Source organism: Homalodisca vitripennis, unplaced genomic scaffold, assembly GCF_021130785.1.
Source record: "Homalodisca vitripennis isolate AUS2020 unplaced genomic scaffold, UT_GWSS_2.1 ScUCBcl_3079;HRSCAF=8363, whole genome shotgun sequence".
NCBI classification, from domain to species: domain Eukaryota; kingdom Metazoa; phylum Arthropoda; class Insecta; order Hemiptera; family Cicadellidae; genus Homalodisca; species Homalodisca vitripennis.
In genome coordinates, this window is record NW_025779201.1 from 34,291 (window position 1) to 61,110 (window position 26,820).

At 35.4% G+C, this 26,820-nt stretch overlaps 1 protein-coding gene across 1 annotated transcript; it reads right to left on the bottom strand.

Moving 5' to 3' along the window:
* Window positions 1-747: 747 nt before the first annotated feature.
* On the bottom strand, window positions 748-26,820 carry LOC124372393 (laccase-12-like; the record flags this gene model as incomplete). Its single annotated transcript, XM_046830789.1, is given in 5 exon segments — window positions 748-928; window positions 3,035-3,253; window positions 5,277-5,516; window positions 26,604-26,754; window positions 26,756-26,820. Coding segments are annotated over 5 exon segments (836 nt in total), but the record flags the coding sequence as incomplete, so codon positions are not given.

A 26,820-nucleotide genomic window follows, 5' to 3' on the forward strand; every position in this document is an offset into this window, starting at 1 on the left:
CAGATTTTAGTTACATTGTGGTGCATGTTAATCCTGGAATTAGGGTAAGAGTTTGGGAATGTGTTTACATGGGTCTTACGGGTAACTATGATGGAAACGGAACAATATCAGAATAAATTAATTAGTATGCAAACTGAGTAGAACACTAATACATTTTTAAATGCTACATATTAACACATGTGGTCTACCAACTGAAATACCTTTTGATGATTTTACGTGTGTACTTTTTTCATAGACTGAAAATTAAAATAATATTTGAGTGGAAAGTTAGTAAATTAAAGAAACTTGATTTCAGCACAAACTTAATATGTTATCCCCTCCCTAGCTTACCGGAACTTTTATTATTGCAACGCTCCTTTAAAATCTAAGTCAATGAACAATACATGTAAATATATGATGTGGTAAGATATATTGAGAAAGATCTCATCTTTACACTTTCATTTGGAACCATAGGTACATTTTAGGTATATGTAAACATAAACTAGAATTATCCACATCTGTGATTGTCCTACCAAAACATTTGGCTGATCGTCATTGAACCGTATTACTCACAGGCTTACATAATAACTATTTTTTATTCAAAAAGATGTAAATATATTTGTAAGTTTGTCTGTGTTTACATATATATATGCATATATATATATGTGTGTAAAAACAAATACATATATATATATATATATATATATATATAATTTTTCTGGTAATTTTAAAGTTATTTATTTTGTCTATGAAAAATACATTCATAGTTTTTGTCAAACAAAAAGCTACTAGCTGTAAGAATTTAGTTTCGTATTGTCATTTTTATAATCTCCACACTTTGGAAATCCGTCTGGAACGGGGGGAAACTCTTCATGTTTTCCAACTTTGAATACCACATTCATCCCCAATTCCATGTGAAAATCTATGTGACAGTGAAACAGCCAGTAACCTAAAAATTACAAAAACAGATTAATGTTCTCTTAATTTTTAGATAACATATGTATTATTTTACAGCTAACAGTAATTTTAACTACTAACTCGATGCCATTTACAAATACGGAAAACCAGTACCAAGAATGTAATTGTAAAATTTTAAGAAATAATATTTATTATGTTATTTTCTTTTAATCTACTTATTGCAATGAATGTTTTTTTACGATACAACTCTCTGATTAATATTATCAATATTTAATCATAAACAAGTTTCTGATTTACAATCCAAGGACTGCATTGGCTGGTCCGAATATTTCTTGGAAGATTAATTTACTTTGTATCAAACTTTCATGTAATCTAGACAGATGCAATGCATGGTAACCAGATGATAAATAGCCCTCGCTACGTTATGCTATCGAATTTTAAGACAGTGGAACACATTTTCAATGACTGTCTTTGGGCCTTTTTTGAGAGGTTTAGCCGGTTTTCACAGCCCGTTGGAACTTGGTCAAATTGGTTTCGTGGTATAGATTTTATTTTTTGACGGAAGAATAGTGCGGCTCTATAAGCTTATTTATATGACACATAATTATGTTTTTTTTTAATTAAGATGTCGTGGGCAGACTTTATCAGAATGCATGCTAAGGTTCATAATTACGGATTATTTATTTTCGAGATGTCTTTTAACATAACACGAAACAGACAAGTTTGAACATACAAACTTACAAATATATTTACATCTTTTTGAATAAAAAATAGTTATTATGTAAGCCCGTGAGTAATACGTTTCAATGACGATCAGCCAAATGTTTTTGGTAGGACAATCACAGATGTAGATAATTCTAGTTTATGTTTACATATAAATAAAATGTACATATGGTTCCAAATGAAAGTGTAAAGATGAAATCTTACTCAATATATCTTACCACATGATACATTTACATGTATTGTTCACTGACTTAGATTTTTAAAAAAGAGCTTTGCAATAATAAATGTTCCGGTAAGCTAGGGAGGGGATAACATATTAAGTTTGTGCTGATATCAAGTTTGTTTAATTTACTAACTTTCCACTCTAATAATATTTTAATTTTCAGTCTATGAAAAAAGTACACACGTAAAATCATCAAAAGGTATTTCAGTTGGTAGACCACATATGTTAATATGTTGCATTTAAAAATGTATTAGTGTTGTACTCAGTTTGCATACTAATTTATTTATTCTGATATTGTTCCGTTTCCATCATAGTAACCCGTAAGACCCATGTAAACATATTCCCAAACTCTTACACTAATTCCAGGATTAACATGCACCACAATGTAACTCAAATCTGGTTTTATAGATATCAAGATTTATGCGAAATCTCAAGTTTATACGTCAAATGGTTTTTGAAATATCGCGAAGACATACGGACGGATATACTGTCAGACACACATACATACAGGGAGACATAAAAAAACTTTTTTATCATTGAAAAACGTTGGTCACAATTAGTTGTATATTTGTAATAGATATTTAACATTTTCAGAATTATAAAACAACATTTATCGTAGTATATTTACTTTTTTTAAATATATATACTCGTATATATGCTTACACTTCTAAGTAGTTTCAAACAAAAACAGAAAATCCAGTGCTCATATTTCATTTCAATTTTTGAGTTCTCAGTACCATTCATCAGAAACACACTAATTTAATAATACATCGAAACAGAAACTAAACCAAGAATTAAAAAAATAACCAAAATATAATTTTTAAAAATAAATACAATAGACAAGATTACGTAGACAATCAGCTGTATGTAGAATGTTTGTAAATGTTTACATAGAACTAAAAAGTTTATATAAGGAGGAAAAGAGAATCATGTAAGGTTTAACCCATCTGGTTGCCTTGATTTTTAATTGATATGCAATTTTAACATTGCTTTAATTTATCAGATTAGTATTTTGATTGGAATTTGCCTCTAAATTGTAAATTATTTTAGGCCGAAGCAATTTTAAAATGTATTTTGATTGTGTTGAAACGCATGATCAGTTATACAATTTGTTTCATACTTTACCATGCAGACGTTCTTACTAATCCGTTTGTATACCACAAGGTAGATTAATTCAATGATGATTCTTACCAGGATTGTTTGCATGAAATCTGATAATCGTGTAACCGCCATCAGGAACTGTTACAGTGTCTTTCAAGGGAGGATTCTCGAGGTTCCTTACAAGCCGCCCTTCTCTGTTCAGCTTCTTGACAAACTCCTCGTCTACACTTTCTCCCAGCCGATCCATTCCTATTACATGGAAGGCATAGCCATGCAAGTGTATAGGGTGGTTGGCGTTGAAAGGTTTTCCTTGAAATTGAACGGGTATACATTTATTAGATGTTGGAGAACACAATCTATAAAATGTCAGTACATAAACTGAGCTGTCAACGTATAGTATAGTCCAACGTATAGTATTAAATCCAAAACTTGCGAGAGGCCAAACCTTTGTAGTAGCGAATTCTCAATTATTTTGTGGGCAAATTACTATTTTGAGACTAGCTATTAATGTAAAACTTGATATATAACTACTCAACATTGAAACATTTAACATTTAAATTGTGCCTTACCTTATTTACTTGCATTAACGTTCCTTTAAATTATTTATTGTCTTATAAATTAAAGCTAATCGCAAATTGTGTTACTAAGCGCGAATCTTGAGAAGGACTTGACCATCTGGAATAATTCTTTTTGTAAAATATTGGCCGATATCCTGAGTAAGGTTTTAAAATGAAAAATATGTGTTTATACTAATGAAAAAATAATCCTTTCTATTAAACAATACGTGTAATTAATGAGTAACCTTTATTTACCCTTAGATGTACTATCCGTGCAATTAAAAAGCATCACAGCGAGGAAGTGTACACCTTGAGAGATTTAGTCGAGGTAAAAGGAATTAAAAAACATAAAATACACAACTCTTGAGATATTAACACACACACTGTAAAAAGTAGTCTTGCTATACAATTTAGAACATCTCTATTTTCTGCTATTTTTAAATTGATAAGTTTTTGCACACTGATTACAATTTTTTGTTGTGACATAAGTAGATTTTAAAGAATTTTTCGGAAACAATTAGATGTATCCCGGAAAGCAGCTAACATGAGTATAGTTCAAATCTATTAGTCATAAGAGGCTTTTTATTAAATTAAATTGTAGTTAATGAAATAAAAAAGAAAGAAAATGTAAAGCGTTACATAACAGCTATAATATTTGATTGTAAAATATAAATTATAGAAATTTGAGTACACAATAGATACGATGTAGAGTAATTATATCTTTGAGTTTTTTTTATTCATTTACTCCTTGTATAAGAAGTAAATAAACGAATATTTATGTGAGGATTGCAAACGAATTTCCCTTTCAACTAAAATGTTCCACCTCTTTATATTATATTGGATTATAATTATACCATGGATGAATAAAACATAACAATATTGTTTGTCCATAAGCATTGTGTTACGTTTAAGTCTGCAACGTTAAGAGTTTTATGCATTCATTATAATATTTACATTTAATAATTACTAATTAACCATGCGTATTACATAAAACGCACTAATTTATTATAAAATCGAATTATCTTACAAAAAGAAAATCTGTTGCAAAAGTACAATTTAAACATAAATACCTAAACGGTATCGTTTTCCTAAGTTATTGTTATTCAGAAGTTTTCCATGAGAGAAAGAAGCTTTCAATTACGGATCCAAATCCTAGCCGCCTTATTGGTCTTTAACCAGGATAAAGCTAAAGTTTCAGATATCTGCTTTCAGATGTTTCCCTTTAGAATCTTGCACCTTCATGAACCCTTTAACCACTTTCCTGCGGTATTTTTGTTAAACCAGACTTCACACTTCTTGCCTATATCTTAGCACAAAATAAAAACTTTGTTATCCTTTATCCTTGATAAAAGGTGTAGTTGACACCAACTAAAGAGACTGAAATACAATTTTGATTTGCAGGAAAATGGGTGGACTGACTTAAAGGTATTTTGAATTAACATAATATACCATATTACGCTATATTGTATCCGAGAATGTTACGTATTTATCGAGTTTTAAAAATTGAATAATTAAAAAAAAATTGATTTACAGGAAACAAACGTAAATAAACAGAGTGTGAAACTTTGTATTGTTGAATAAATTACTATAATGTTTACCATAATCTAACAGTTGTTTGGTTGGCGAAACACAAACTAGCAGCAGTAGTTATCTATGAAGTAACACTACAATCTAGTGTAGACTACAGTTACTGTTTTCCCGTTTTAAGCTAAGACTAAGTACTATCAACTGATTAAGTAGGTATCATAAAAATATATGTTGGAAAGTAGGTTTACCTAAGTCAATTAGGATAAGCTCCACATTGCTGTTAGTGGGCACTTCCATGACGTATAAACACTCGCAGAATGTTGTATTGCAGCCGGTTAGGTTGTGATTTTCACAGAAAATACTGGGATCAACATCACTGTATTGGCTTAACAATGGAGAGTGCGGCATTTTGAACGATACGTGGCTGAATTGAGGTGTAAATGGTTGGAAACTGGGGTCCACTAACACAGATAAAACAAAGGCACAAAGTTACTTAAGACGACATGTGGTAATAAACTTAAAAAACAAATTCTACTACTAATTCTTTCGGCCATGTTCTATGAAAGGGACATAGATATTCATTTTGAATAAACCGGATAAAACGCATATTATATTATTTTACACTACTGCTTTTCTTTATGCCGCAAAAACTTTCTAAGTATTAAATATAAATAAGACTTAGAAAGCTCCGGGCTTATTCCTCGCTAAATTTCAAAATGGGGGTTACTCTATTTGGGCTCAGTGTAAAGCTTCGTGGCCTTATTGATATGTTGGCATCCTTTTAAACATTAACGCTCTAAGCACTAAATGGGTGTTTTGCAATTAACTCATTTTGTGTGTTCTTTGTTATGGTTTATTATAAGGCTTTAACTTGGACTAACTTTAACTTTAGCTTGGAGGAACCTATATTTGGCATTAAAATAGCTTATGGCTCACAGTAAAACATCAATTGTGTTGGTTTTAAAGCTATTTAAAGGTATATTGTTTAATTGGCAGAGTAACATATTGAGGGATTTAGAGCTGTCATGACTGAATGGTTCTGATTGACTAAAAGGTTAGTAACCGAAAGTGAAATATAGGGTATAAAGCACACTACCATAATTTATCTTGCAGTGTAGTATGTACGTTTCCAAACTAACCTTTTGGTGCTTATCTGAATACATACAACTGGCAATTATATTTTTCTAGAAACAGGATTTTTCCAGAATAATTTAGCTATACTATAAACAGTACGTTTCAAGAACTAAATCTTATCTCTTCCTTTAAGTGGAGATGACATAAACCATATTTGTTGTGATTCCTCATATGTCCATGTCATTACGGTCTACGATGATTTTTTGTATTTTAACCTACACGTTTGTTATGATAGTTTTCCAGCTGAGGAAGAGGTTAGATTTCATATCTATAAACGTAGCATTAGTGATTTAATTTATAACTGAATGTTTGATATTTTGTTTTCTTCATAATCCATCGAAGTTTAAAAAATGTGTTATGGTAAATAAAAACCATCACTATCTATTGTGATATTGGGGAGTAATACCTGCTTAAAATAGCATACAAGTAGTTTCTTTGTGTGTCTGTTTAGCATTTAATTAAACCTGTATGATCCTGCACTTATTTTTTTACTACTTACTACTTCCTTTTACCTTAAGGCAGCAAGGGAATTTTTTTTTATTTGATCACTAGCTGACCCGGCGAACTTCGTACCGCCTTAAAGGGTCCACAGCATCCACAATTGGTGCTTGAAATGTGCAGAATAAAAGAAAAAGAAAAAAATAAATCAAATTTTGTCCTATGTAATTTTTTTCCTTCACAACTAATTTGAAGTTTAAATAGAAACACAAAATAAAAAACACAATTCGTAAGTTATCTAAAATAATTTAAATCGCAATAAGCAGCAAAGCCACAGATACATTAATTTATTAATATTGATTCTCTTTCTTCAGTCGAGTACCTTGTGATATACAACATTTTTTGTCTTGTTATTAGGTGCAAGAATGAATAAAGCAGATGGTTTGCCGACACGTGAACATGCCACATATAGTTGTCCATGAGAAAAACATGGATTTTCTAAATTTAGTCCACAAACGCTAAAAGATTGGCCTTGTGATTTATTGATCGTCATGGCAAATGCAAGACGAATCGGAAACTGAGTTCGTTTAAATTCAAAAGGCATATCGGTAGGAATCATCAGACTCCTTGGAATAAGAACTTCCCCACCTTTAAATTTTCCTTTAAGAATCGTCGCATGATTCATATTTATCATCAATTCTTTTACAACCAAACGCGTTCCATTGCATAATTTTTGGTTGATTTAGATTGCGAAGCATTATGACTACTGCACCAACCTTCAAAAGTAAATTATGGTGTGGTAAGCCGGGCACATCCAAAGAGTTTAAAAATTCAGTTTGATAGTTAGTGGCCTCATCTTCATTTGTTACGCAATCAATAGATTTGAATGTTTGCAGAGTACCATAAATTTGACTCTGAATTAAAAAGTTCAAGTCATCCACATCCTTGTTCTTAGCTGCCAAGATTGCTCGCTCACTCAACCAATTGTTATTTTTGTGATTAGTATTGATATTTGGGAATACATTGCTGATTAGTTCATCTTTTTTTGAGATAAAGGTGCAAAAATTGGATGGAAATGAAATCAATCCACTTTTCTTGGTCTACAGGAACACAACCATTACCAATAGTCAACAACTGATTAGAAAAATTTTGAGCAGATGGATCGTTTAATAATTCAACTCTCATATTAGCAGTCAACTGTAGTTTTTTTACATAACTCCACAAATTTGATGATTTTAGGCAAGCGTTTATTTTATCAGCAGCAGTCGATCTAGGAATAACTGGCAGTGTTTGGCGGAAATCACCAGACAGTAAAATTAATGTGCCTCTAAAACATCTTGTCATTGCGCAGATCTTTCAATGTTCTATCAAGTGCTTCCAATGCACGTTTATGGGCCATTGTGCATTCGTCCCAGATAATGATTTTTGACGCTACTAAAACTTTTGCCATTGCTGAGTTCTTTGATATGTTGCACGTTGGTTGCTCAATGGTTTGAAGATTCAAAGGCAGTTTCAGCGCTGAATGAGCCGTGCGACATCCTTCCAATAATGTGGCTGCTATCCCAGAAGAAGCAACTGCTACTGCAATATCAGATCTTGCACGAACAGTAGCCAAAATCAATGACATTAGGAATGTCTTTCCAGTTCCACCGGGGGCATCTAAGAATAATAACCCACCAATTCCATCACTAATTGCCTTTATTAATGTACTATAAACTTCCTTTTGTTGGGGGTTCAACAGGGGTGCATTTGTTTGAATTAATTGTTCTAATTCACTTGAATCATGTTCAACTTCACGCTCCAACTCCCGATTAAATGCGTCATTCATACCGCGATTTGGTGCTGGCATTCCCAATTTAACTAACATACTGCCACACATGAGGTAACACATGTCCTCAATCAAGACTAAAGCTTTGTTATAAATCTCTTCGTTAGCTTCGAGATTGGGATTTCTCATACTAACACGAAGCCTATGTAAAATGTCTTCTGCCATGTTATCTTTGTATTTGTTCCACAGGTCACGTGGATTTGATGGAAACATGTGGAAATAATGATAGCAAATAATGTCCGTATCTGACTTGAATTTGCAGATATAACCGCTTCAGCAATTGTCATGTCTCAATGATTATCATTCTCTAGTAAATTTAGCTCTTGGCATGCAGCACGAAATGTTGGGCACACTATACCACTATACCATTCACTGTTCTTAGTGATTCATATGATGTTGGCCCTCGGACATTTACCAACAACAATCGCAAAATGAAGCATTCATTATTCTTCAGATTAACTGTGTAAATACGACCCAGAGCATTTGTTGAACGTACACCTGGATGGCCAGTAACCACATCGCCTTGCTTCCGACGTTGAAATTTTTTTGATGAAGAGTTCCAAGTATAGTATTGTGGCATCTCAGAGTATAGCAAAGTTTGTGCGAACAGATCGCTCTGAAAAATCTCAAAAAAAACTGGTCAATGTTGTCGCTGGAGGTAAAGCAGCACGTTGGACCTCATTTGATTTGGTGAAATACACTCGTTGACCATTCTCAAGATGAACCGACAAATGTAAATCAGTAGGATGGCGTGTATTAATAGGAAATGAGAATATACGCCAAATTGCCTCATTGCAGTTTACATATCGACCAACTTGATAACGCATGATTTCATCGTAGGTGTTGAAGGCATGGATTCCAAAAACTGCCATATCACTTCCTTTAGTAACATATTTGCAGACATATTTGATTGATTTTACTGAATTGCAATACTCAATGTTGCAATGTGTCTTAAACGTTTTGGAAAGTAGTGGTGAATATGGAACAATCCAACTGTTGTCGACCACAAAATCATTACCTTTCACTTTTATTGTGATAGTTCTACCATTTTTTCGTCTACAACAGTTTGATTGTCATCGATTGACCCACGCCGATATAGAGGATAGCCATCATTGCCTGTAATAGTCTCTGCCGTTAATTTTCGTGAATACCGTTTTGAGAAGGCACTGTTGACCATACACGGTGATTCAGGGTTGATAACGCCACATGGACCATGAATCATATTCTTGATTACAAAATCATGTAGGTCTGGATCTGTTTCAGTATCAGGGATCTCAGCACATATGATATCATCAACTTGGTCTGGTTGAATTTTTTATACCAACCAAATCAGAATGTGTGCATGGGGCTAGCCACGTTTTTGCCATTCAATTGAATACATCCAGCATCGAGTATTCCCGAAAACACGTTGCTTTACAATAAAGTTCATCAGAGTCAGGATCTTTTGTCTAAAGACACGTGCTGTGATGTCGTGCCGATCACTTGATGTTTGACCAGGAAGTAACATTTGAACTATTTCTATCCATTTTGGATTACATGTAAAGGTAATGAACAGATCTGCTCTACCGTAATGACGAACATATGTCATCGCATCTTGAGCATATTCATGCATATGACGTGGACTACCTGTGTATGTCGCTGGCAGGATAGTCAATCGACCAATATTTGATGTATCTCCATCAGGGCTAATTGCATCGCGCAAATGGATACACTCTTCTGATCTCAGTTTGGCTTAATTCAACAGAATGAAATTAAGACGCTCTGTTTCGATTTTTACAGACATATCAACGCAATACTGCTGAAACAGCCGACGAACACGCAACAAATAGTTATCTGCATTTTGACGAATCATCAAACGGTATTCATAAAAATTCATTGCAGAAAGCTTCTTGTTAGTCTCTTTACCTGAAAAAAGAGGACAAATTAGTGAACATGTCCATATTATATATATATATGAAATTTACAGTATCTTTGAGAACATTTAATTAAGTTAAGGTTAAAATATATTTATTAAATTATTCATTAATGAATCATCAATTATTATTTGCTCAATATTTTCCAAAGAATTAGCCTCTAATCCCTTAGTTGACATCCAAGAATTTTTTTTTTTTTTCATTTTAACTAAAACTTCACAAAGCTACATTTATACACAAAATTATTTACCATTTAATGGATTTATCATCTTGATATTGAAATGATATCCATCATATACTTGCCAAAACATCAGTGGATATTGCAGTGCATCATACGATCGGTGTGTTTCATATATTTCTTGCAGATGCCCTGTATCGCGACGTGTAAGAGCAATATTGCGTGTTTCCATGTTTTCACCTTCAACCAGGATGGCAACTTCATCTATCGTTGGGGCATTGAATCTGCGTTCATGTGTTCCAGCTGGTCGTTTGTCTGCTCTTATCACAACTTTGTAATCATCACTTGACATGCGCTCCAATGCAGTCTTAAAGAGCCTGATCAAAGCATGATGTTCATCAACAAAACACTGAAGATATGAAAGAATTGTTCTTTTCGTTGCCGTGTTGATCTCATGTCGGCGATGAAATTGCTCCTCCATATTACCCATAAATTATATTTGTAGGAATTTATACTGTCCATCCACAACTGGTAGCAATGATCCAATTCGATGGTAAATTTGACCTTGAATCTGTAAAGATAGCAAAGTTTATGTAATTGAGACAAAAATTTTATTAAGGCAAGTAGTATACTTTGGCCGTTCCTGGGACAAACGCACCCGAGACCGGTTCTGGGACAAACCGTGTGAGACCGAATCTGGGACAGAAAATTGTTAGAGAGCGACTAAGAGTGTGAGTACGGGTAGTCAGAACCGCGCCGCGCGAATCACCACGCATGTCATCGCTGTCCCGCCACCGCCACCACGCGTTTTTATTTACCACAATTGTGAGTATGTATGTGTTTGTGATTTACTGATCAGATCTAAATAGACGATGTTGTTTACATGGTTGTTCTGGAGCAGTTGGTTGTTTTGGTCTACAAGTGTGATTGTGATCTGTTGAATCTTTCGTAAACCGCTCCGAAGAGGTATATAATGTTTTTCTTGAGGTGATTGAGATATTTTGTAGCCGTGTGGTACATTAGGGGAAAAGGAGTAGAGGATTGATGTCTCCAAATGTTTGTGAGAGTGAACATCATGATTGACAAGACTGTTGTTGACAATATTGCAGTGTATCTCGATGACATCAACGGCTCTGAGATTCGGTGGATTCGATGCAATTACATTTTCATTTGAGTTGAAGTAAGACGATTCTTTTGTAAGTTTGTTGCATCCGATTTTTCAAAACCTAAGAGATCACTAACGGTTTTATCCAAGTAGAATTTAATTGGAGAATTAATTGATATTTTGTCACCATCTTTAAAGATCTTAAAATCGTTAGAATTTACACTAAGATTCAACGATTGTATGTAATCTCTGAAACTCTTTTCAAGTTTTTCAATGGTCCAGTAACCGCATTGAAGTATCAGTGGTTTCGGAATGAAATGTATTTCCAAGTCCCAAAAATAGACTTTTGCATGTTGCAACAAGTTGTATATGTTGTTCTCAGAGTAAAATCCAACAAGAGCCATATAATACTCTGCGTTTGGATCCAAGTGGATGGGGTGTTCTAGATGGAGAGTCAGTACAGACTCAGTTCCAGTTAGTTTGAGTAATGGCATGGTTGCAGATTTTATATACTTATAATTCTATACAAGTATTAGATGAAGTTGCTACCATCATGGAAGTCTTCAAAACCTCTTTCCATATATTTTTTATTTCGTTATTGAATTTTTTCTGCATGATGTATATCTTGCCTTCTAATTCACTCAATTGAACTTTGACAACCCACATCATATGGCTCCACTGCTTTGCTCACTTGACCAATTCTCTGGTGGTTTTTCAGTAGGAAGCTGCCCCATATCTTTTCACCATTTACGGTACTAGTGGGGACAATCTCGATCGCATTTATTATTTTTTCCGATTTTACCAAATGCGATTCCAATAATTTCTTGACTTCGAATAAATCTTGTGAGACTTTTGATACATCACTTGCAAGCTCAATTATCTCGTCAGGAGAAGGGTCTGAATTGGGTTGAGTTGGTATTGATCCAATTTCAATTTCGTCTCCAAATCTGTTGAAAATAAAACCACGGTTTCCATGCATTTTTATTGTTTTCTTATACTACGAAGAATATGTTCCCAGTCCTCACCAGCTGAATCTCGTCGTAGAACCTCCAGGCACAGATGTCCACAGATAGGAGGATCGTCAAACCCCTGAATACGCTCTGAGTTATAAACCAACCCTTTTGGCCCCAAGTACCTGACTACTTCTATTGGAGGATTGACATCGCCATATGAATCAAAATAGAATTTCTTTTCACTACGTTTCACATAAACACGTCCAGTGAGTACCACTAGATGAAAGGTCACCAAGATTTACAATACCATGTTCGATATTTGTAGGTTTGTCTGGAAGTAACTGTCGCATGAAAACACCTCTAAACTCATTAATGTTTAATATACCTGCTAATTTTTCTATTTCACTAAGAGACAGCGGGAAGATCTCTTTTTTTTATTCAATGCATCAAGCTTCCGACCAATACATCGTTTTCAACCCTCTACCCGTAGGATCTTTTTCAATAATGGTGTCTAACTCCTCATCGACTAAACTCTTTAACCAAGGTATAAATTTTTTCTCTCAGTAAAGGAGCCACCTTTCTTCTTATTAATGGAGAGATGAAGCGTTTACCTCCAGGAACTGACGAATCCACCATTTCCATAATTTCCTTCAAAAAACCCTCCTTGTTTATTAGATACGAGTTGGTTGTAACTTAGAAGCAATTGTAAACCTTTTTTGTTCTTAACGGCTCTAGAAACGGCTTTGTGTTGCTCTCTAGAAAGAAGTATACGATCACTTCCGTGAGACAGCTGTTCATTAGATAATCTGATTACTGTAGGTTTCCGTCTTTTGTACGCTGTACGAAGCTTACGTTTTTGAGCTTCGGATAGCCGAACACTGTATAATTATGCTGACTTTCCATTCTATACGCTTTCTTATATACAAAACACTGACATGAAAACAATAATTACCGCCTACTAATGAAAAAAAAAACATTTTTATTTTACTTTTTTTTTTTTTGTTTTTTGTTGTTTTTTTTATTTGTTTTTACAGGAATTTGATTATGTTTCGAGTAATGTCATATGAGAAATGTGCCTCAGATACAACGACAACATATGCTGTGGTGCCGCTGCTACCCTGTGGAGATGCAATAGCTTTTACAAAATCTAATTCAATCTGAATGTCACTTCGAGATCTGTCTGTTGTTGGTTGATGTAGATGTGTGTCAATTACAAACCAAAGGTGAGTTATCAATAAATTCTTTCAGGTTTACTAACACGTTATTGTCTCCGAAGTTTATTTTTCGGAACCCTAGGTACTGATCGTACATGATCCTGTATATACCATTAGTAATATCAAAATTCTGCAATTCCTGAGGGTACCTTTCTCCATTAATTTTCACAGACACATTTTTGATGTTGCAGCTGTCAAATCTACTAGGATCTTTTGCCTGGGTGTTTGTTCTGTTTGTCTGAAGTGCGATTATAACAAATCTAGGATTGTACACATTTCTGTAAACACTTGTAATATCGAAGCTGAACGATGAACCGAACACCCCTCTTTTGTCGATGCATTGCCATTGAAAGAAGTTTGTAGACTAAAGCATCCTTGTCACTCAGATGTTTCAAACCATCAATTAACTGGATTTTGGAAGTGCTGGTATAATCGACTATGGGGACTCGTAACACAAACGACTCTATCACAATTTTTCCATCACCAGGATCCGTTGCTGTGGACCCTGCCCCTTTCCAGTGAAACAACGCATCATTATCTTCATTCCTAGTAAATGTGATTTCAAAACCTCCCTTGTACATCGGGTAACGTAGGTGGTCAAAGAACCCTAATCCTAAATGCCCAAGTGTGCCGAGTGCTTCAAACTTCCCACCTCCTGTAAACGATGATGAGAAACCACTACTTGAGAGTGTTTGTTTTTCAGTGTTACTGTAACTAACAATCCCCTTTATAGTGCTGGTGATGCCGGGGAGTTCTACTGTGTCGATCAATGTATTGTGTTTCCTCAGCTCTATTCTTGAAAACAAGAAGGCCCGCGAAGTTGTTCTACCAGTTTGACGGTAGAGTTAGTTTGATAATCAGATCCATCAGATTTTTGCACATACTTTCCTTGAATGTGGTACATTATGCGTGAATCATAAAATGCGTCTCCATGATCCAGTTTGAATGTTGTATTGTTGTTGGGTGCATTGAAGTTGAGCTCTGAAACTGGCATTGCAGTTCTATACTCACTTCTTGCTATACCGCTCGAAAATTCAATATACAGTTTCTCCATCCATCACTGGGTTTTACCACTGATCACTGTTCTATTATATCCTCTCTTATATATAGGGTAAAAATATTTGCTTTCATTGCTTTATATATCTGATGGGTAGATACATCCTGAAGTTCCTAACCCCATACCGAGTTTACGTTTCAACCACATTCCTCCTGTTGTTGCTAGACCGACCATACGCTCATTCAAGTCAGCATCATCTGAGGTTAACCCTCTCCCAAGCTTTCTTTTGTAATATTTTGTCCGCCTCCCACCTGTCTTCTGTGTTTTTATGATCCCTATACCATATATCATGCTTCTTACAAGCTTCATCGAGGGGATTAATTCCCTTATCTCCCCTAGCAAGTCTCTTGTCAAGCTGGGTGCCGGGCCTACGGTAGTTGTACGTATCAAGATTCCAGTTCTTGGGCGCATGTAACTCGAATGGTAACTTGTTAATGATGTCGTTCAAAAGCCCTTTACCTTCTATAACATGTTCAGGCAAAACAGACAAACATCTGACTAGGTACTTCAACCCATTAGGTGTAGCAATTAGGTCTTCCATTTCATCGTGAAGGAAATCAACCACAGACAGTTTTTCATTATGAAAGTTGTTGTTCCCAGCTTCTTCCTGAGCTTGAATGTAGTGTAACCTGTCAATGAGGTCTTTGAAGTTCTTTATGTACCTATATTCGACCGGACTTTCATTGTAAACCTTTAACCCTGAACCAATTGTTGCCACTTTTCCATTCACCAACTCATCCCAAATAGGTTTTATCATATGTTTTTCCACTTTAGTCCTTGACTTGATTTGGTGGGACGACCACTTTTGGGATTGTTTCTTTGGAAAAGCGAGTTTGTTCTCACCAATATGTCCTTGTAAGAGTTCCAGTCTTCATCGGTGTACAGATCCTTCTCTACTATATTGTTTTTCGTCAACAATCTCCAAAGACCCTCAGTCCCTTTGTATTTCCTTTGAGAGCTGACTAATATAATGTCATCATAATCAAATGTAATCGGTTCGGAACCGATCATCGGCTGCTCTAGATTTTCATCGTACCAAAATACCAAACTGTTTGTCGTTGGATTTTGGAAGGTATCGGGCTCCTAGAGAACCAAGTGTTACTACTTTAGAATCCATCAACTGTTTCATCGATTGCTCTTGAGGTTGTACTTCTGGCTCATCATCGTAATCTACATCCTCAAACGTTCGACGATCTGATGCTTGAGGTTGAAATCTTACCAACTGTTTCATACGGTTTTGACTACGTATCTTTTGTGTTTTCAATTCTCTATGTTGTTGTTCCCTAATGGCTCTGGTGATTGGTTCGTACTTTTTCTCATTTTCACGAACATCTTCTAACTCTTTGAAATGGGTCTGAGCAAACTCACTTTGTAATTTCCGGTTTAACTCATCCAACTTTCTAGCTTTAGAAACAGTGAGCGGTCGATCATGTGTTATTGATATGTTACGATTGGCAGACGTCTCATTAGCATTTGATGATATAGTATTTTTGTTTGAGAAGTTTTTTAATTCATCCTGTTCAGCACGTTTGAACTTTGCAGCCAAAACAGTCTGAATTTTTTCAAGTCGCCTTGCTTCTTTTGCATCTAGTTTATTCGCCATGTTGTATACTTATAGTAATAGATACAGCGTTATTCTTCAAATCTTTCAAGTCACGTTTATGAACGTCAAATTACGTTTATACTTAAACGTCAAATTACGTTTATGAACGTCAAATTACGTTTATGAACGTCAAATTACGTTTATGAACGTCAAATTACGTACGTTTATACTTAATCGTCAAATTACGTTTATACTTAAACGTTAAATTACGTTTATGAACGTTAAATTACGTTTATACTTAAACGTCAAATTACGTTTTATACTTAAACGTCAAATTACGTTTATACTTAAACGTCAAATTACGTTTATACTTAAACGTCAAATTACGTTTATACTTAAACGTCAAATTACGTTTATGAACGTTAAATAACGTTTATGAACGTTAAATTACGTTTATACTTAAACGTCAAATTACGTTTATGAACGTTAAATTACGTTTATGAACGTTAAATTACGTTTATGAACGTCAAATTACGTTTATGAACGTTAAATTACGTTTATACTTAAACGTCAAATTACGTTTATGAACGTTAAATTACGTTTATGAACGTCAAATTAAGTTTTAATGAACGTCAAATTACGTTTATACTGGCACGTTTTACAACGAAGTATTATTCAACACTTAGTTTCCTTTTTAAATTGCACATGTATTTCCTTTTTTGTGGTTTAGCTGTTGTATTAATAGATATGAACCCATGAGGTGTTTTCCAGCACTCAAAACAGAGAGCCTCAAATTGGTTGAAAGTCATGTCAGAACCTACAAAGTCCTGGAACACTCTCTTTGTATAGTACTTGTTCATTGTAAACAGACACAACACATTAACATTGTTTCGTATGACCTGCATATCAACTCGACCATAGCTCTGACTCAGGTAGACACAAGAAATCCCTTTATGACGTCCTCTAATGAAATAGTCTTTGATTTTAGTTTGCTCTTCTAGGAGGCAGTCATCAAATACCACAAGTGAGTTTGGTTTGCAGTCATCGATAGAAATGAGATCTTGACAGGACGAATAGACAAAAAACGCTATTTGTCTTCTAAGGTTTTTTTCTAATCTACTGTATTGTTCACGCAGATCTACATATGCAGGTTGTTCTATTGAACGACTGAACACGTATAGATTCTTGAACGGAACTCCATCTTTGTTGTAAATGAAATTCAATAACAAGTTCGTTTTACCACTCCCAGACGGTCCTACAATAAGACACCGTAACGGTCTAGGTAAAAATTGGTCTTCGAATTTATCTTTGCAATACACTTGAATTTCCATAGTATGTTCTCTTACATACATTTACAATTTAACAGTTTTCGCATATTCTATAATGACCCCCATGCTAGGGTTCGGATATTGCCTTCGAGTACGAAACGCTTGTCGTCCTTTGATGAAAGTACCACTTTATGGTGTTCTACGCTGTAGAGATTGTGTGCTTGACTCCGAATTGTATTCATCGTTTTGTAGTGCTCGATGTTACTAAAACAAACAGTCTTTATAGTTGCTAAAGGTAATTTCATTTTCAAACTACAGCTTTTTTCACGCCCTTAGACCTCTTTATGAAATGGTTGTCTTCTATATTGCTCGCATACATCTTGGATCGTAGTCCTACAAACTCTCGCATGATTCGACCATTAAGTTCATCTTTCATTTTACCCAGAACTTTTTGTTTACGTGGGGGAAGCCCATATTGGTTGGGGTTGGGAGTAGTCACTTGTATCAAATAATCCAATTAAATGTTTCATGTCTTCGTAGAAGTTTTTCGTTTTGATGTCATATATCAGGGAATCGGTATCGGTGTACACCATTTTTATGTTAGATCCATACTTCTCTTTCATTACATTGTAGTGGAAATCATACATCAGTGTCTTTGATATGTCTAGAATACTCATACCTACGTAAATAGGTTTATTTAACAAAAGTTTTTTCTTACTAAAATGTACAGCAACTAGGTTTTCTGTAAAGATGGTTCGACTCTTAAAGTTCGGTTTGCTAACCCATCTTTCCACTAATTTGGATTTAGTACCCAAACGAATGTCCACACGATTTCTCATATTTTCCATAGTTTTTCCAAAAACTGAGTTGTTCATTAATTTGAAAAAGTCTTTCTCAAAATCATTTTTCGCCTTTGTACGCTCCATGGTATTCAGATTAATGTACGGTTTGCAACCAATTGCTTTGACTGAAACTAAGAACTCTTATGAACATGTTTTAGTTTCATACCCAGACTCAAATAAAGCTTTAAATTTTTGTAGTGTATACGACATACTTTTCTTTGCCATAGAGAGAGTTGTCAGAAGCTTTTGCCATTTTCGATCCTGGTGGGACTCTACGTTCTGGAGCGAGAGAGTAGATCAGAGTGTACGTCGTGTAGTTCTTCAGGATATTCCAAATCAACTTCTAATATGTATCCTGTGGGTGAATCGTCACTAACTTTCATTACATCGATGTCTGTACTGCTCCACTGAAAGTTTGCATATGGTAGTTTTACAGACATTGCCCACCCATACAGGTTGTTTGCATCCAAGTACATGAGGTAGTTGTGTTTGGTTTCGATTTGTCGTAGTCTTTCATGTAGGGATTGTTTGCCTTCGCATATCGATGAGAACACTGTAAAATACCACCACGAATACCTTTTTCAACCATGAGTACCATATCGATGTCAGTCAATAGGGACAGTTCAACTTTTGTAATTTTTTAGCATTGCGTTCCAAGCCAACCCAGGTGCTGTGAGATTACCATGCAGGATCTAATTTGTATGTATTGAGACATACATCCCTGAAGTTTTCCATAACATCTGCAAGCAGCAAGACATCGGTTTCGTTATATAGCATTGTATATTCTTTCATGTTCTGAATGTTAAAGGCGGTCCATACATCGCACGCATGTTTGTAATCTTCATTTGTTATGTGTTGTTTATTCAGTCTATTGTAAAATTCTTCTTGACTAGGTAGTGATGTTTCACTATATTTTTCTATACTGTCCATGTAGTCGTAAAGGGTACACTCCTTTTCGTAGCAATAAATTGAGGTCCTTACCATTGTAATATGTTGAGATGTGTTTGAATTGAGATCTAGTCAGATTCTTTGCCAACCTATCGAGACTTTGTGACATGAACTTGAATGAATCGATGAATCGTAGTTCAATTCCACCTTCTACACTGACCGTAAAGGAAATGTACCGCTCCTCGTTGTTGGGTATCAATGATATGCGATTTTCGAACTTACCAAACTCTTTAATGAAAAGGTGAGTGTCGTAACCTGCTAAATTATGAATGAAAACAGGAATGAACCTAGGTTTTTTGAAATTGATGTTACAACTTGTTGTAAGCTGCTCCTCTAAACAAACCCTCAAATGGTTATGGTCTCTAACACGATCATCACCAAGAAAATTTCCACAGATATGACACGTAGTAGTAGATTCAAACATTTCCTGTTGCTCTTTTGTCATCAACTGCATGGGGACTATTGCTTCACTCTTGTAAAAGTTCATTAATCCTTATCGACTCCTCAATCAATGATTTTACAAATACATGTGCAGCATCGTCTCCAAAGTATTTAATCGGTGGTTTGGAAAAGCCGTCCTCTGACACCCCATACATACAGAAGGAAATGGCATTATGTTTCTGATATTTGATAGTGAACGACTGATGATTACCATTACAATCCACTTTACACGGTTGACATGTTGAAATAGGTGCTAGACAGCATTCAAAGTCTGCGTAATACACAAAGGGCACTCTCATTGAGCAATTGAAATCTTTAAATCTAATTACAGTTCCTGGCTCTGGTAGTTCCAATTTCACAGCATCGTGTGTGTTACAGTCTTCTCTATGCTTGATGAGTAAATCCTCTCTCGTAAAGTGTTGCAAACACCTATTGCATATCCACATCTTATGTCCATTTCGTGAGATCTGTGAACTAACCAAACGGGACATATCTTTGATCCAGCAGTAGTGAGTGTTTGTTTTTTCTCTGATAAACAGTAGATTAACATGTTTTTCCATCTCGTTATCAGTTATTCTCAGCGGGAATATATCGAACTTGTCATCATAAGCATAGACATTAACAGAAATTCCACTACGTCTTTCAAACTTTGCTATATCATCAAGTTTCATGGGGCATTTCGCAAGTTACTAGTGCATGAAGCAGCTCTCGTTTGAAAGGTTCGTAATTGCTGATTCTTTCTTGGATGAACCTTAACTGGATGTAAAGCTGCCAGAATAGACCACATAAAACATTTCTGATCTTCGTTTTTTACATTAATAACAGCCTTTTTGGATTGAATCTGTTTTGGTAGAACCACATAGCTGGATCCGTGAAAAGGAACGTATCGGTTGACTCTGATCTCCAAGTCTTTCACACTTTTTAGTGACCATTGAGAACCGTTTGCCTCAAACTCCTCCATCTCAACCAACATCTTAAGTTTTTGCTGAGTTATAATAGTCAGACAGAGACGTTGTCGAGTAAAGAATTTCATTTTTTGTTTTAAAGTTCATGACTTGAGTCACCTCCACATCGTTTATTATTTTCTTGAATTCAGCATGATAAACCATGTTTACCTTAAGATTCTTTTTCTTTTACAGCTTCCTGAAGTTTGTCAACAACGAGTGTTTGCATATCTCAAGAAACATTTTTGGATCTTTGATCCCACGTTTGTTCATAATCACATACGTTTTCAATCTTCCCGTGAATGCCGACTGGACTTCTGATATTTCATCAAGTATTGTCTGTGACTCCTCTGGAGTACGTACCGGAACCAGATGAGGTGTTGAAGGTGATTCTGTTTCAGACAGAAGCTGTCTCTCTTCCATGGTAGGACTAATCGAATTCTCACTATTAATTGTACTAGTCGATGTCTCACTAATAATCTTTTTCACACCTGTAGTAATCTTTTGCGGTCTAGTCGGTTTTCGGATCATCGCTTCAAGAGCTATATCGTTTGTATTGACCTTCGGTACTTGTTTGACTTCCCTTGGTCGTTTTGGGCATTTCTTTACCAGCATGTTGATGTCTGGAGTAGGTGCCGGCAGTCTGGTGTCAGTCTCGTAATGGGTAATATTTCACTCCTGTATCGAGGACCTTCATGAAGTGCTGACAAACGGATATGACGTTTCGATTGTTTGTGACGGTTCCAGTTGGATGACTCTATTGGTGTTTCACAAATCCAACACATTTTACTTTTAGGAGCTGGTTTGATTTCCATCTTTTTCAGACGTTCGTTATATGTCATACCATGCTGGTTTTTGGCACATTTCTGAGATTTTTTGGTGCCGAGCCATGTTTGGAAACCGTTATTTCCTTACTGCATTTTGGACATGGTTTCTTCTGGGGTTTTATTTGAGCACGTACATCGGTCGGACTAAGCACGTTGTATGTTGGACTCTCTGGGAAATGTAGTGGTGAATTGTATAAAGGACTATATGGTGTAATGCAGTGAATAGTCTGACTTATCCGGAACTTCAAATGGTGGTGGACCCAAGTATTGATTTAATTTTCGATGAATCGGAGTGTATTCTTTTTACTGGTAGTTCAAACTTTGGAGCGTCAGCTGTAGATGGGCCAATTATAGTTCTAATTTTGGAATAGAAATCTGGAGTGTCTAACATAGACGAATCAAAATCAGCAATCGCGTTTTGTTCTTCAGGTCTGAGATTTGAATAGGACCCTGGCAACATAGACAAATCAAAATCAGCAATCACGTTCTGGAATTGATTGTCACTCACAGCATCAGCGTAGTTTTCCAACATAGACATATCAAAATCCGGAGTTTGTCTGTCTAACGTGGACATGCATTTCTTTGTTTTTATATGGGCGGACATGGAGGAGTTCCTGACTTTCAACACCACACCTTGAACATACTTGTTTTCATCGAAGGAGGTTTTTCATTGAATCCGTTGGAAGAAGCATAAGCTGGTGGATTTGACGCTGACATACACTTCTTTGTTTTTTGGTGGCGGGATAGGTTAGATGCAGTAACCTCAGCTCCACAATTCGGACATTTCTTGACTGATGATCTTCGAAGACCGTCCGTAGCATTGAGAAATGCTGTTTGCTTGCTAGCAGGAGAAAACGCCATTATTATAGAGCTTGGCTACTCTCTTACTGTATGGGCGATTGACGATGGAAAAGGATGAGGTATGGATGCACTTCTTTGTTTTTTTGGTGTGGCGGGATAGGTTAGATGTCGTAACCTCTTCTCCACAATTCGGACATTTCTTGACTGATGATCTTCGAAGACCATCCGTAGCATTGAGAAATGCTGTTTGCTTGCTAGCAGGAGAAAACGCCATTATTATAGAGCTGGCTACTCTCTTATTGTATGGGCGATTGACGATGGAAAAGGATGAGGTATGGATGGATGAGAATAGGAAGAGAAGTAGGAAAGAGGGGTGGGATGAGTGGAAGGAGGGATGATAGCATTATTAATACATTTGACTCTGAAAGGAAGAGGAGTAGGAAGAAGGTGGGTGAGTGGGATGAATAAGGTGCGGAGTCCTCGCGCGGCGCGGCGGTGACTGGACAGTGACGAGGCGCGTACCGATTGTTTGTATACTTATAGAAACAACACGCGGTGTCTCACACGGCGCGGTGGTGGTGACGGTTCAGCAGTCGCGCGGCGCGGTGTTGACGAAGGCGCTTGCCAATTGCTTGGCGGTGACGGTTCAGCAGTCGCGCGGCGCGGTGCGGTGACGAGGCGTGTGCCGATTGCTTGCATACTTACAGTAACAACGCGTGGTGGCGGTGGCGGGACAGCGATGAACATGCGTGGTGATTCGCGCGGCGGCGCGGTTCTAACTACCCGTACTCACACTCTTAGTCGCTCTCTAACAATTTTCTGTCCAGATTCGGTCTCACACGGTTTGTCCCAGAACCAGTCTCGGGTGCGTTGTCCCAACAACGGCCAAAGTATACTACTAAGGCACCTTAATAATAATAAAAACATAAAATCATTTTAAAGAATACATAAAATAAAGTAAAATATTTATTTTATCATTAATTACCTTGAATGTCGGATTAAATCTATGTTCTTGAATTATGTTTGCGCCAAATGATGTCATTTGAAAACAACTATTGTATTTTTGAGTATTAGCAAGAAAATGTCGTGATTCTTGCGTTTCTCCAGAAAGCAATGATTGCAATGGATCAAGAGCGGGAGTCAGTATTGGCAATTTTACTTTGCTATTAAGACAACACAATCCAAGCGACTCTCCAACAAACTTCAATGCACTACAATGTCCACAAACACCATCCATTGGACCAATAAGTACAGATACATGCGAACTGTAATCGTAAGTGCAATCATAGCTAAAAGATGCTCTATTCAAATCAACAGCTGATGTATTCCTTCTTGCGTGTCGAACTAGATCTAGTTGTTGATCAGTACGATTAGCTCGCCCGATTTCGCATAGCCAAGCGAGCTGTTTCACGGGCTTCCTCTCGTTGCTCTTGAGATTGAGAAGCATGAAGTCGGGTCATACCAACACGACGCTCTTGTCATCCGATTTCACGTTTTTCTTAAGTAGAATTGTTCACAACGTTACGAAGCCTTCTTGCATTACGGCTTTGTTAAGACAGATTTGATCTTCTGGGTCGATAATCCTCTCAATGTTCACAAACACTCGCAAATAGTTTAATTTCGTGCGAAACAAAGTTACCCGAACCGAAAGCAATCGAAGTAATAAGTTGTTTGTCTTTTTTAAAAACCAACAGATTATTGCAAAGGTAAAAAATCACTTCATGATTGACTGATTATTAAGTAAAACTGAAAGGACAATCTATATGTCAGTAGCCATGATTTCATTTTGTTTGACTGAGTAACCCAGAAAAATGACACAAGCAGCTGTCAAAGTGTCAATCAAATTTACAGTTGTTTTGTTTACATTTTGAAATTTGGGCAATTGTTTTTTTTTTTCAAGATACAGTTTTTTTACTTTATGCTTTCAAACTATAGGTTTAAAAAAATTTAAAAATAGTAATTAAATGATATAAACAACATATTTCTATTCTCGCATTATATATGTTTACCAAGAACAGCTGATTAAATTTGAGCAGGCTCTTTCAGTTAATAACATATATTTGCTGCAATGCATTTCTTATGTCCTTCTCCCAGTTCTTAGCTACCTCCCTACCGATTTTCAGCCAAATCGGTTCAGCCGTTCTTGAGTTATAAATAGTGTAACTAACACGACTTTCTTTTATATATATATATATATATATATATATATATATATATATATATATATATATATATATATATATATATAGATTTTATTTAATTGTGGAAAACGCAAACAAACTTTATATAAGTACATCAATATAATGGAAATTATAATATGGATTGAGTGGCAAACTTTATCAGTAAAACTTGTACATAGCAAGTTTATTTTTCCTTAGAAGAAAAACTTAGGTAAATTATTAGTAAAATTTAAAAAAATCTGATATTTATGTCATGTGTGTATTTGCATACCTGTGATCATGTATGTATGAATTCATTTTATTTCTCCAGGAATAATACCCTTTTATGGCTGAAATGAATAAATAAATAATAATTGCAGAGGGAGTTGGCCATTTTTTTGGCCCCTTGGTGGATTTTTAAATAATTAAAGTAAAAGCTTTCGTTACAGTCAATGGGGATTATAATTTACTTATAATTATAATTAGGTTATTTATTTTTGCCAACAATAACCTCGACAAAATTTGAAATTAAATATGAACGTAATACCCCAAGTAATAGTTTGTGTAGGTTAGGGTTTGTTACATTAAACATTACCCTATCTTTAAATTATAAATCATAATTACTAATTCACATACAATTATATCTCTAAGATAAATTTTTAATGTATAATAAAATATCTCAATCTATTCAATACATCTAAGATACCACTTCTATAAACGATTCAACAGTTAGAGTGCAATATAAAATTGTTTTTTTTATCTTACCTTGATTGGATCCATAAAGGTAATGTTTAGCATACATCGTATGAATAGCTCTGTTGAAGTCGTAGGACAATATCACCGACATATCTGGGTCATGAAGTAGTACGGGGACTTGTGTCCTAGTGCTTGCTATTAGCGCAGGAACGCTTAACGTACCCGTTTTTGTTGAGAGCGACGTTCGGAGGATTCAATTGCTAAAAGAAATGAAAATTTAAAGCACTTTAGTGTGAGGAGTGGGCAGGTTGTAAAAGTACACTGACACAAGACATTTTAACATAATGAAAATCGTGATGCATAATTTTCCTATTAGTATTTATGTTTGTTGTTATATTACACCCTTTATTTACACTTTGATTATGACGAAAAATAATGCAAATTATAACAATATAGTTTTACTAAAATAACTTGTTGATATAAATTATATTGGAACATTAAAATATCTGAGAAAAAAAAACTTATGCCTTATGTTTAATTTCCAACAAATCGAATTGTTAGGCTAAAGTTAAATTTTTGCAGAACAAACAGGTGATAATTTCCAATTATGATTATGAATCACACCGTAATCTGTTATTGCTATGGCAGTTTTAAGGACTCGTTCTCCTAACTGGAGTAATATTAGTAATAGTATTGTCAATATAAGTAATACTGTAAATTGAATATTTGTAATGCACCTTTTTGTCAGATCCAAAAGGAAGAAATTGAACGAACTAGATTTTGTTTGTTGTAGTTGAGTAATTATTTTTACTAAACTCGATGTGCTTATCCTATTCGATATAATAATTCCTGCAAAATTTAACAGCAACTAAAGTATAACTGATTTCGGTAGAATGGACGTGCTTGCAGAGTGGTACAAAATGGTAAAGTTTAGTTCTTTTTTAAGTCATTACAATATAAATTTACTGAATAATCCTTTAATCCGAAATTTTTTTAGCCCATACAGGAGTTTTAGATCCTCTTAGAATCGGCCGCCTAATTTTTAAGCTATATACGAAATATACGATATTTCAAAGACATTTTAGTTCATAGTTTTGGATACGTGGTTGTGTCCTAGGAAACTCCAATGTTCCCTATATGATATATGATATGTTCGGAATATGATAATTAGACATTGATGCACAGAATTATCAAACATCTTTAGCCTCGAGAAACGTCGATCGAGTTATTTGTAGATATACCAGGAAAGAAAGTAAGGATGACGTCATTCTTATTTAAATCTTAACCAATTTGGCCCTTAGAGTGAATGTTGTATCCAACAGGGTTATTAGGTTCCCGCTCTGAAGCACCTTTGTAGTGAAGAACAGCGACTTGATGAACCTTTGCGAATTCATCAGCGCAGTCCTGAAGTCCGGTGAACCGCATCCAGTAATTGTTTTATAGGTCTTGTAGCTTCCAGACCAACGTCCCAACGTTCACCGGTATAAGACACCAGGGAGTCAA